Source organism: Hyperolius riggenbachi, chromosome 9 (genome assembly GCF_040937935.1).
Source record: "Hyperolius riggenbachi isolate aHypRig1 chromosome 9, aHypRig1.pri, whole genome shotgun sequence".
Lineage (NCBI taxonomy): Eukaryota > Metazoa > Chordata > Amphibia > Anura > Hyperoliidae > Hyperolius > Hyperolius riggenbachi.
The window spans coordinates 49396874-49410039 of NC_090654.1; the positions used below are offsets into that span (position 1 = coordinate 49396874).

The window sequence follows — 13166 nt, forward strand, 5'->3', positions numbered from 1 at the left end:
TCTTTCAAATCACCGGAAAACGCTGCTTGAATCGATACCAAAAGAGCTGTGATCGCGGCTAGCAGGCTAATCACGCAGCCGAGCTCCATAAACCGGCAGGGGTCGATTGCACATGCTCCAGGACTTGATGACAATCGGCGTTAGGTGGTCCTGGGGCTGCCACCGCATTCACGCCCATTGGCATGACGCGGTCATTAGGTAGTTAAGCCTCGTTCACAAGCTTGATTAAAGTTGGCTGAGGCAGCCAATAACGACTACCTCAGCCTATAATCAGGCGTGTGTACACTAGCTCACGATTCCCAACCCGCCCAGCAGATCAACTTACTAGAGATGGCTCGCAACTTTCGATTTTAGGTTCTAACTTGCGCAAAAGTTCGGTTCACGCGAACTTTGCGAACCGCAATAGACTTCAATGGGCAGGCGAACTTTCAAAACTTCAAACATTAATTCTGGCCACAAAAGTGATGGAAAAGATGTTTCAAGGGATCTAATGCTGGATACACACGTTGCGTTTTGCCGCGCGATGTGTGGGATCGATTCCATTATTTCCAACAAGTTCGATCGTGTTTCGATGGATACAGCCGTCGATTTTGCATATTAAGTATGCATCGAAACATGATCGAATATGTTGGAAATAATCGAATCGATCCCGCGAATCGCACTCGTATAACACACTCATATAGCCGGCGGTCATTGCTTCATTGTGATACGCAAGCCCCTTCACCGCGGCAAGGTAACGAACACGAAGGGGAATTGACACATGTACATGCCCTTTTGTTTTGTTGTTGCAGCTGCAGTGCAGCCAGAAAAATTAGGCAGGCATGTACATGCACCAGAAAAAATTAGTATTGTTCTAGTTAGCGGCCACTGCTAGCAGCGGCCTTAAAAATTCAGGAATACACCTGGAGTCCTGGACCCTGTTGGTGGTGGCGGAGAAGGCAGTCAAGCGGCCTGCATGCAGAGATGCTGTGTGGGGATCGACTTAGTTTTGGGGCAGGCAGTTACACGGCGTGCAGGCAGAGATGCTGTGTGTGGGGACTGACTTAGTCTTCAGGCAGGCTTGACCGTGCTTTGCAGACCAGGCATCCGTGGTCAGATGGACCCTTGACCCAACGCTGTGTGCCAGAGATGACACCACTTTCCTTTCAACATCACCGTACAGTTTGGGTATCGCTTTTGAGAAATAATTGTGGCCCGGTATCTTCCACTGCGGTGTGTGGCTTTGCTTTTGTGTGCTGCTTTTCATCAGGTGGTCATCCCATTGCAGTTTGTGCTTTGTCCTCATGTGCCTTCGTAAGGAAGTTGTCCCTACGCGGGTCTTGGTCTTTACACGGCTCAATTTTCAGAGAGTAGGCAGAGAGTACAGATGGCATTGCTCTCATCTGAGGCAGACACACACAAAAAATTCCACACCGCTGAGCCATGGGATGATGGCACTTTGGTGGTGGCGGCTGACTGAGTGTTAAGTGGGGTGCCAGAATCAGAGCAGGAGGAGGAAGCTATGTCACGGTTCCGTGCAGAAGCTGAGGAAGATGAGGTGTTCTGTGTTAAATAGTCAACTAGCTTCTGCCAATCTTGGGGATTGATGGCATGTGCCTTCTGAACACTGTACATTGGTCCACGGCCGCACGAAATCACGACCTCGAACAGACCTGCCGGGTGGCCTGCCTCTGGCTGTTTTGTCCATATTGGAGGGGGGGGATGAAGTGAAAGGTATGCTCTGACTTGACTAATATAATGCGCAGTCACACAGGTGCAGTGAAAGGTATACACTGACTGCTGGTATAACAATGTGCAGTCACACAGGTGCAGTGAAAAGGTATGTAGTAACTGCTGGTATGGTATAACAATGTGCAGTCACACAGGTGCAGCAGTGAAAGGTATGCAGTGACTGCTGGTATGGTATAACAATGTGCAGTCACACAGGTGCAGTGAAAGTCATGCACGGACTGGGTGCAACTGTCACACACACACACAGGTGCAGTGAACAGATATGCAGTGACTGGTATATAAAACTGCGTGCTGTCACACAGGTGCAGTGAAAAGTATGCACGGACTGGTATTACAAATGTGCAGCTGTCACACACACAGGTACAGTGAACAGGTATGCAGCGACTGGTATATAAAACTGCGTGCTGTCACACAGGTGCAGTGAACAGGTATGCACGGACTGGTATTGAGCAGCTGTCACACAGGTGCATCGAAAAGGTAGGCACTGAATGTGCTGGGTTTGGCACAATATAGCAATTAGCAAGGGCCAGCTGCGACAGACAGGGCTGTATAGGCAGTGTCAGTGGGTCACACAAAAAAAAAAATCACAAGACCATTAGCTCTCAAAAGAGCTGTTTTGGCGTGCTTTTCAGCAATAAATATCAGCAAGGAGCAAGCTAACAGGGTACTTTTCCGTTAGCCGGGCGCATCCACTAAGTGGCGATAAAACTCCACCAGAATTACATCTTTCCCTACTATCCATGGCGGCCTGGAGGGGGAATAGTAATTGACGCCATCTAGTGGATGCGTCCGGCTAACGGAAAAGTACCGCTAACAGACCTCCTAACTATCACTTTCCCTATCTCTCCAATGTCTCTCCCGTCTCTCACTAATACTGCAGCACACAGAGAGAGAACATGGCCGGCGTTGCTAAGGGGGAGGGGGGGGGGGCCTCCAGGAGGGAGTGCAGCCTGATTGGCTGCCATGTGTCTGCTGACTGTGATGTAGAGGGTCAAAGTTTAGCCCAATGATGTAGTATTGGGGGCGGGTCGAACTCGCATAAAGTTCACATTCGAACGCGAACCAGCGATGTTCGCGTGAATAAGTTCGCCAGCAAACCGTTCAGGCCATCTCTACAACTTACCCCGCGCAATGGACGATCCCTTTGTGTACACCAACTCCCCAGCGTGCTGCATGAAATCACGCACGCTCCACTATCACTGCATAGCAACACAGTGCGTTGTCAGCTACATAGCTGAATCGCGTCTGTGCAGCCCGGCCCAGCAATGTCGCCCATGGGCTGAAGGGTATAAATTCACGAGGCAGGGCTTGATGGTGTATGGCGCGTGCTGCATAGCGCCAGAATTGGTCGCGGCTATAGCCACAATGGTATAGTGTTCAGCCTGCGTAGACGTAATTCAGGGTTCTGTTGATTGCTGGACCCCGACTTCTCCCTACAAGTTGCTACGACTTGAAAGGGGGAATAGTAATTAACGCCGCCTGGAATTTCACCATGCACCAAACTGACATGTACGCATAAATGCACACAGACATGCATCCCTGCAGCACGTGCACTTCAGCAGAATGGGCGTTGGGAATGTATTATTTGGGGGAACTAGTTAAATTGAAGGCATTATATTAACTTCCCATGCAGGATAGCTGGACCAATCTGTGCTGTAAGGCTCCATCATACTAACCTATGCCAGCCCACATGGTACATGATATGGGGGGCTCTGCAAGAGGTGGCAAAGCCTCCCCCTTTCCAGCAACATCCTACACAAAGTAGAATTTCAAAAAGGTCCGCTCACTCCTGTGTGGTTAATCCACTTTTATTCAAAGACTTTGTGACATTATTCCATTCCAGCACCAACAAATTGTTTCGGGGCCCAGTGGGGTCCCCTTTGTCAAGGCAATAAAGCAGAATCCTACACAAAGGGTTCTTCCCCAGAGGTGGGGGAAATACCCCCACACATACGGGGATAAGCATTGGAGGGCTTATTTGGCATCTGGGGAGCCTCCTTAACCACTTGAGGACCCACCCTTTACCCCCCCTTAAGGACCAGCGCTGTTTCAGCTGATCTGTGCTGGGTGGGCTCTGCAGCCCCCAGCACAGATCAGCGTGCAGGCAGAGCGACCAGATCGCCACCCTTTTTTCCCCACTAGGGGGATGATGTGCTGGGGGGGTCTGATCGCTCCTGCCTGCCGGGTGTTGCGGGGGGGGGGGCACCTCAAAGCCCCCCTCCGCGGCGAAATCCTCCCCCTCCCTCTCCTACCTGGCCCCCCCTGGAGATCCGGGCTGCACAGGACGCTATCCGTGCTGTGCAGCCAGTGACAGGCTGTCTCCTGTCACATGGCGGCGATCCCCGGCCGCTGATCGCCGATCTGCCTTACGGCGCTGCTGCGCAGCGGCGCCGTACAATGTAAACAAAGCGGATTATTTCCGCTTGTGTTTACATTTAGCCTACGAGCCGCCATCGGCGGCCCGCAGGCTATTCACGGAGCCCCCCGCCGTGAATTGACAGGAAGCAGCCGCTCGCACGAGCGGCTGCTTCCTGATTAATCAGCCTGCAGCTGGCGACGTCCTGCAGCTGCCACTTTGCCGACGCACGGTATAAGCGTGCGGTCGGCAAGTGGTTAAATAAGAATGCTTTCCATGAGAAAATTATGCGTGCTCAAACACCAAGTTTAACCCTAGCAAGTCTGGCTTTGCAAATCTATCCTAATTGGCTATTCATGAGGCAATGCTCAGGCAAATGTGCATTTGCTTTCGCATGCCAAACTATGCAGGGTCAAAAAACCAATACCTCAAAGCGGTCGCCCTGCAGGAATTAGTTCATGCTACATTAGCACTATCCAGGAGCGCCACGGGGAGGCTTCCCAATGCCCCCATACAACCGGGGGGACCGCGGGGTCCCAGGCTCTCTCACTGCCTGGGAACCACAGCGGCACCCCGGAGGGGGAGGCTGGGTGGCGCAGGCGACCCCCCCTCCCCCCAAGCATGGCCAGTGCCGGGGAGAGCCGTCCGCAACCCACCTCCCAATATTAAACACAGGCACTTAGCTTAACGTCCATTGCGTTCTGCTACATGCGCATTAACTTGGGGGCACCACACGAGAAAGGAGTGAAGCATGCGTCACCCCGAGCTTTAGAGCTCAGGGCTGGCTCACATACAACTCTCCAAAGGGGGGGGGGGAGAGACAGGCGTAGACAACTCACTCCAAGGCACACACCACCAGAGCAAGTTATCCACCACCTGCCTCCAAAGGATACAACTGCAAAAAATGCTTTCCATGAGAAAATGTATGCGTGCTCAAACACCAAGTTTAACCCTAGCAAGTCTGGCTTTGCAAATCTGGCCTAATTGGCTATTCATGAGGCAATGCTCATGCAAATGTGCATTTGCTTTCGCATGCCAAACTATGCAGGGTCAAAAAAACAATACCGCAAAGCGGTCGCCCTGCGGGAATTAGTTCATGCTAGATTAGCACTATCCAGGAGCGCCACGGGGAGGCTTCCCAATGCCCCATACAACCTGGGGGACCGCGGGGTCCCAGGCTCTCTCACTGCCTAGGAACCACAGCGGCACCCCGGAGGGGGAGGCTGGGTGGCGCAGGCAACCCCAACTCCCCCCCCAAGCGTGGCCAGCGCCGGGGAGAGCCGTCCGCACCCACCTCCCAATATTAAAAACAGGCACTTACCTTAACGTCCATTGCGTTCTGTTCTGCTACGTGCTCATTAACTTGGGGGCACCACATGAGAAAGGAGTGAAGCATGGGTCACCCCGAGCTTTAGAGCTCAAGGCTGGCTCACATACAACACTCCAAAGGGGAGGACAGGCGTAGACAACTCACTCCAGGGCTCACACCACCAGAGCAAGCCATCCACCACCTGCCTCCAATGGATACAACTGCAAAAAATGCTTTCCATGAGAAAATGTATGCGTGCTCAAACACCAAGTTTAACCCTAGCAAGTCTGGATTTGCAAATCTGGCCTAATTGGCTATTCATGAGGCAATGCTCAGGCAAATGTGCATTTGCTTTCAAATGCCAAACTATGCAGGGTCAAAAAACCAATACCGCAAAGCGGTCGCCCTGCGGGAATTAGTTCATGCTACATTAGCACTATCCAGGAGCGCCACGGGGAGGCTTCCCAATGCCCCCATACAACCGGGGGGGACCAGGCTCTCTCACTGCCTGGGAACCACAGCGGCACCCCGGAGGGGGAGGTTGGGTGGTGCAGGCGACCCCCCCCCCCTAAGCGTGGCCAGCGCCGGGGAGAACCATCAGCACCCACCTCCCAATATTAAAAACAGGCACTTACCTTAACATCCATTGCGTTCTGCTACATGCGCATTAACTTGGGGGCACCACATGAGAAAGGAGGGAAGCATGTGTCACCCCGAGCTTTAGAGCTCAGGGCTGGCTCACATACAACACTCCAAAGGGGGGGGGGGGGGGGTTTGGTCAGACGTAGACAACTCACTCCAGGGCTCACACCACCAGAGCAAGCCATCCACCACCTGCCTCCAAAGGATACAACTGCAAAAAATGCTTTCCATGAGAAAATGTATGCGTAAGAAGACCCCAGGTGCCTGTCCTTTGCATGGATAAAAGGGGTCATTTTTGACCTTTTTACAGGGAAGGTTCAGGGAGGGGATTAAAAAAATAAAAATAAATTTCCACTTACCTGGGGCTTCCTCCAGCCCGTGGCAGGCAGGAGGTGCCCTCGCCGCCGCTCCGCAGGCTCACTGTGGTCTCCGGTGCCCGACCCGACCTGGCCGGCTGCCAGGTCGGACTCTTCTGCGCCCCACGCCGGTGCGCTGACGTCATCGGACGTCCGCCGGGCTGTACTGCGCAGGCGCAGTAGTTCTGCACATGCGCAGTACAGCCCGGCGGACATCTGATGACGTCAGCGCGCCGGCGTGGGACGCAGAAGTGCCAGGAAATGGAGCGCAGAAGAGCCCGACCTGGCAGCCGGCCTGGCTAGGTCGGGCACCGGAGACCACCGGGAGCCTGCGGAGCGGCGGCGAGGGCACCTCCTGCCACGGGCTGGAGGAAGCCCCAGGTAAGTGGAAATGTATTTTTATTTTTTTAATCCCCTCCCTGAACCTTCCCTTTAAGTAGTTGAAAAAAAATTTTTTTACAGATTTTTTTTTTTTTTTGTAACTGTCACCTACTTGTTCTTTTTTTCTAATTTCCTTCTGGCAGCTGCTCCCCACAGGACTACTGCCACACCTTTGCTGAGCACCCTAGCCCGATCGGTCCCCACTAGCACAGCTCTGTCATGCACCCTCGGCATTGACACAACTCCCCTCCCTCCAGTGCCGACTATGTTGGAACCAGAGGAGGTTCCCGAGGACAAATCCTATTGGTCAGTTTCATGGGCTAATGGGGAGTAGGGCTGGTCAATGAAATGCAAATAATTTTGATCTGATGAAGCATTAAACAAATTTTGTATGCAAATGTATGCAGCTTCAACATGAACCTAACAAATCCTGCTGAGGTAAAATGTTATTGGTCCGTTTTACACAACCCTGCATCAGCTCAGAATGAGCTGTGTCACTTAGGCCACACAGGGACTATGGGGGGTTTACGCAGGGGCGCCTCTAGCCATTTTGTCACTCCAGACGAGAAACTCTGCGGCGCCCCCCCAACCCCCCCCCCCTCCCCCCCCCCCCCCCCCCCATGGTGCCCTTCCATGCAAATAATCGTAATGCGGCAGCGTTTCACCAGGAAATAATCATAATGCGGCAGCGTTTCAACCGAAAATTTGCAATGTGGGCAGTGTTTCACCAGAAAATACACGGAATGTAAGGCTGCAGAGGTGAGCTTACGTGCTGCAGGCCAGTAAACTAACGAACAGCATTCATGACCGACTGGTCGGCCCGGCACCCTCTAAAATGGGTCAGAAGGAGGCACAAAAGGGGACAGGAGTCACAGGGGGACAGAAGGAGGCACACGGGGACAGAAGGAGGCACAGGGGGACAGAGGAAGGCGCAGGGGACAGAGGTGGCACATGGGGACTGAAGAGGCACATGGAGACAGAATGAGGCACAAAGGGATAATGAAGGAGGCACAGGAGGACAGAAGGAGGCAGAGTGGGACTGAAGAAGGAACAGGGGGCAGAGGTAGCACAAGGGGACAAATAAAGGCAAAGGAGACATACGAAGGCACAGGGGGACAGAAAGAAGCAGAGATGGCACAAAGGATGAAAGAAGGATGCACAAGGCACAGAGGTGTCAGCTGCCTGCAACTTACGCTAAGTAGATGCAGCAGAAGCAAGTAATAGAACACCCAGAGGGGTGTGGCTTATTTTTGGGTGGGGCTTAATCCAGCAACATGGCGCCCCCCAGGACCAATGGCACTCCAGGCAATGGCCTGTACTGCCTATGCCTAGAGGCGCCCCTGGGTTTACGTACCTGTTCTGGCATCCTCCCTGCAGGCAGGTGACTTTCCGCCTCCCTCAGAATAGTCCCTGGCGTTTTTTTCCTTCAAAATTGCCCCCAAGGCTCTGGCCATGGCCAACACTAGCTGGGTTGCCTCATTGGTGGCAGGCCGAGGCAACACAAGCTGGTTTCCAGAGAGCTTCAGAGCCGTGGCTGTAACTACAAGAAAAGGGTGGAGCATCACCTATGACCCAAAGACATCGGGACAGGTGAGTAATTACCCCCCCCCCAATCCACCATCATCAAGACTTTTACCTTAGGTACTCCATAAATGAAGCCAAGGCAGGATGTGATTGCAGCATATTCAAGTTACAGCAGAGACCCCAATATCTGGAACTCAGGCAACCAGAAGTCTCAACCAACTGGCATGCCTGATGGATAATGCGGACTTTCGTGGGAGTTTGCTACCTTTAAAGGAGTCATCAACCACCCCCCCCCCACTTGCCCAGGGCTTCCTCCAGCCCCTTGCAGCAGACATGTCCCACGCAACATCTCTGCTCACAGCCGCCAGCCCAAGGTCCCAGCCAGTGCAGAGGCCGACCTCCTCCACTGCACCTGCGCAAGGGCCACTGTCAATCAAGTCCAAGTCATCCATAGTGTACTATGGTACGTGAATTTGATTGACAGTGGCGCTTGCGTAGGCACAGTAGGAGACCTCAAGGTCAGCCGCTGCCTCGGTGGGGACCCCGGGTCGGCAGCTGTGAGCAGAGATGCTGCATGGGACATGTCGACTACAAGGGGCTGGTGGAAGCCCCGGGTAAGTAGAGCGGGAGGGAGAATTTTTTTTTGGTTGACGACTCCTTTAAAATGTCCAGGTTACATAAAAATCCACTTACCTGGGGCTTCCTCCAGCCCTTGGCAGCCGTCCTGTGCACTCGCCGCAGCTCCCAGTCACCTCCGCTGCAGAAGCCGAGCTCGCCAGGTCAGCTTCTCCTGCGCTCCGTCACCAGGGCTGTACCACAGTACAGTTCTGATTACTTCAGCGCGACCACGTGAGCCCACCGTTGGAGTGAAGAAGAAGCTGACCTGGTGAGCTCGGCTTCTGCAGCAGAGTAGATCAGTAATCACTGGAGCTGTGGCGAGGGCACAGGATGGCTGCCAGGGGCTGGAGGAAGCCCCAGGTAAGTGGATTTTTATTTAGCCTGAATGTATCCTTCGTCTCTGGAGGCTTAGTATGTATTTGGGCAACCTGCAAGCATCAGATGATCCCCACCGCTGCCAGATACCAGGGACTCAACTGCAGAAATTTGCTTCAGGTAAGAATTCTGTACAGCAAAGTGGACAGTTCCTACCAAGCTGTCATTTTATTAGTCCATTTACAAAATTCTCCATTTCAGAATTCTTTCTAACCAGGTTATGCTCTATAAGATGCAAGTAATTCCAGTGTATGCAGCTGGAAAGTCTACTAGCTGCATTCCATCTTTTCAGTATTAGGTCACTGCATACATGCACAATCCATAACCTGCATCAACTCAGTGTATTTGCATCTCTGACTATGCACAATTTGAAACCTGACTATATAGGAAATTATAATAATGAGATAAGCATTTCAAAACTTGCTCCCTCATCAGGTTAATATTTCTGGCTTAATTAGCACTGTTTGGGCAAGTAAACAAAGTGTTAATTCTGATGATCCTCTTCAATGGTAGCAGCGCCACCCGCACGTCACTTTAGATTTCAGCACTGAAATAACGGACAGCAGTTGCCCGCTCAGATTCAAAGTTCACTCACTATAAATAAAGCAAAAACACTCACTGAATAAAAGATATTCTAAGAGCAACCAAATGTTATCCATATAAAATATCTCCAACTAGTTGCCCAGGTAACATTTTACTTGGGCAACTAATTGGAGATGCACAAATTTAGCTGTACACTACACTAGCAATCCCTGATAAAAAAACAAAAAAAACCTGGAGTATAGAGATAGTAACCACATACCTGGTACAAACAGAAATTCTGTTTATTTATTTAACAAAATAATAAAAAAAAAACCACAACTTGGCAATAAAAAAAAATAAACTACCAAGCTCGAATTATATTATATACAGAATAGCATAAAACCTCATGCAACGGTAAAGAAACGCAAAGTCCTGTTGTAACCGCCAACTGCTTACATTTGTATCACCACTAAAACGCGGGAGGGAGGGGGAGAAGCGACAGAAGTTTTACCTTTCTAGATGGCAGGCGGGGGTGCGCGATACAAGTGTTTTTTAACGAAATCAAATATATTAAAAAAAAATAAATGATTATGCAAATTAAGAGGTGTGGGGATGGGAAAGTCCTTTTTCGGCTACAAAAGTCTATGAAGAACGCAACGGGGGAGGGGGGGTTAGAGAGGGGGCTTTTGCGGATGCTGTACAAAAAGTCCAGAGGGAGTCCACACGATGAAAGTCATGAAAGTCTACTTAGCCTTTTTAGCTTTGAGCGCTTTGGGCTTAGCCACCTTCTTCACCACCTTCTTAGGCGATCGGCTGCTGGTCGTTTTCTTGGGGCTCTTGGCGGCCGGCTTGGCGCTGGCTTTCTTTGGGGCGGGTTTGGCTTTCTTGACGCTCTTCTTGGGGCTGGCAGCCTTCTTGGCAGCGGGTTTGGCGGCTGGGGCTGCTTTCTTGGGCACGGCCAGTCCCTCCAGCTTCTTCTTGTTAAGCCTGAAGGAGCCGTTGGCCCCCACCCCCTTCACCTGCAGCAGGGTGTCATTCTGCACCAGAGCCTTCACCGAGTACTTCAGGTAGGTGCGGCCGTTCTGCTGGTCGAACCAGGACACCTTCTTGGCCTCGCTGTAGATCTTGGCCAGAGAGGAGCCGTTCCTCTCGCCCAGCTTGCGGATGGTGTCCACCACCAGCTGGCTGTACTTGCCCGGCTGGTTCTTCTTCTTCTTGCCGGACTTCTTGGCAGCAGCTGGGGCGGCGGCTTTAGCCTTCTTAGCGGCTGCAGCAGGAGCGACCTCGGTTTGAGCCATGATCGTAGAAGCGATAGAACTCTCAGCAGCGTGAGCTCAGATTGGAGTTCGGACTTCGGAGTAGAATGTTGATCTCGTGCAGCGCCGCCTATATTTAGAGCTGAAGTGCGGACCACGTTGAGAACAACAACAGCTCCCCGCGCGCCACTGCGCTGAGACTTGTGTTTTTTCTTCCACACTCCTCGGGTGTTTTAAGGTGATCGGCGACCCCCGAGCCCGGGACAACCGGCGCGTCTTCATCTCCGGACTCCCCCCCAAAGATCCCAAACAGAATCCCGGAGAAATTCCCCTGCTTTCTTGTTGAAATCTCCCGATTCATGGGCGCTCCCCTGGCTGTCACAGCCCTAGCGGCGGGGAGGCATGCTGTTTGGAGGCAGATTGCGGGGGGAAGAGGGGGTGAAGAGGGGAGACAACTGCTGGGGGTGGAAGAGGAGTATCTGACACACGCGGGGGATTTTATTCGGGGTCTCTAGGAGGCGGCGATGGGAAGTTATTAAGTTTTTAATTTGACTTAAGTAACACAGAGCGCCCCTCACGTGATCCAGAGCTGGAGGGAGTTGGGGATGTTGGCACTAGAGGTTTAGATGTGGCACCTTCACTGGAGAGGGTCAATGGGCACCCCAGGGGTACCCCAAACTATGAGGATATGGGAGGCTCTAATTTAACGCTGTTTAGGCGATTTTCCACTGGGAAGTGCGATTGCATGCAAAATTGCGATGCGATCGTGCAACCTTCATTGTACACTTGCCATGATGGCGCTGTGAACCACTGGCAACCACACAAAAAATGTGCAGGCTGGCAATTGCGATTTGGGAAAAATGCGCAAATGGAAAGTGAGCACTGTGATTTACGCGCAAATCGCAGTGCTGTTGGGATCAGAAAAACAGCCACGATTTTTGGTGCAGATTCTTTTCCACTAGGTAGAAAATCTTGCTGCTATGCGACCACACAAGCCTCATTTTCCAATCGCCGCGATTGCACCATGGAGCGCAATCGCATAAAAAATTATGCAGGCCGGCGCTTGCTTTCCGGGAAAAATCGAAAGGCGCTAAAGGAAAAGGAGCACTGCGATTTACATGCTGTTGTGATCAGAAAAACAGCTGCGAGTGGAAAAAGGCCCTTAAAGGGACACCACAGCGAAAAACTGTAAAATGTAAAATATGTGCAAACATATACAAATAAGAAGTATTTTTTTCCACAGTAAAATAAGCCATAAACTACTTTTCTCCTATTTTGCTGTCACTGCAGTAGAAATCTGACAGAAGTGACAGGTTTTGGACTAGTCCATCTCTTAAAAGGGGATTCTCAGCAAGGCTTTTATTCTTTATAAAGATATTCCCGAAAAAGGATTTAAACAATGATGCTGGCCAGCTTCCCTGCTCCCTACACAGTTTTTTGGCAGATGGATGGAGCAACTGCCATTCACTAAGTGCTTTTGAAAATAAATATATCCCTGAGAATCCGCTATAAAGAGATGGACTAGTCCAAAACCTGTCACCTCTGTCAGATTTCAACTACCTACTGTAAGTGACAGCAACTTAGGAGAAAAGTCATTTATGGCTCATTTTACTCTGGAAAAAATGTACTTCTTATTTGTGTATGTTTGCACATATATTACATTTTACAGTTTTTCGCTGTAGTGCCCCTTTAAATCAGACACTAAATGCAAGACGTTCTGGCTGCTCCTATAATCATTGATCCAATTCAGATTGGTGGATTTGTTGGGAAGCTTATACATGGGAAACTGGTATATTTATAGAGAATGATTTGATGACACTACACATATTGAAAACGGATGTTTATAAATAGCCAGTGGCCGCTGGATATGGCTGCTGTACTGTAGTTGTTACTTCAGTTATATTGCAGCCTGAGCAGAAAGGATAGGCTGAATATAAATTCACAAGCCACGTTTATGTGAAGTTTCCGGAGATCCGCCTTCTGAAGGAATGGTATAAATTACAAGAGGCAAAAGTATTTTGTGGAATGTCACAAAGGTTCTGTATCCATGACAACCGGACACTCCCATTGTGCACGTGGTCCAGTATAGATCTGTT

At 51.0% G+C, this 13166-nt stretch overlaps 1 protein-coding gene across 1 annotated transcript; it reads right to left on the minus strand.

The window, feature by feature from the left end:
* Positions 1-10093: 10093 nt before the first annotated feature.
* Positions 10094-11173, minus strand: LOC137531582 (histone H1.10-like). Its single transcript, XM_068251527.1, has one exon. It carries the CDS (start codon positions 11110-11112, stop codon positions 10558-10560), a length of 555 nt encoding a protein of 184 aa, XP_068107628.1. The 5' UTR covers positions 11113-11173; the 3' UTR covers positions 10094-10557.
* Positions 11174-13166: the final 1993 nt, after the last annotated feature.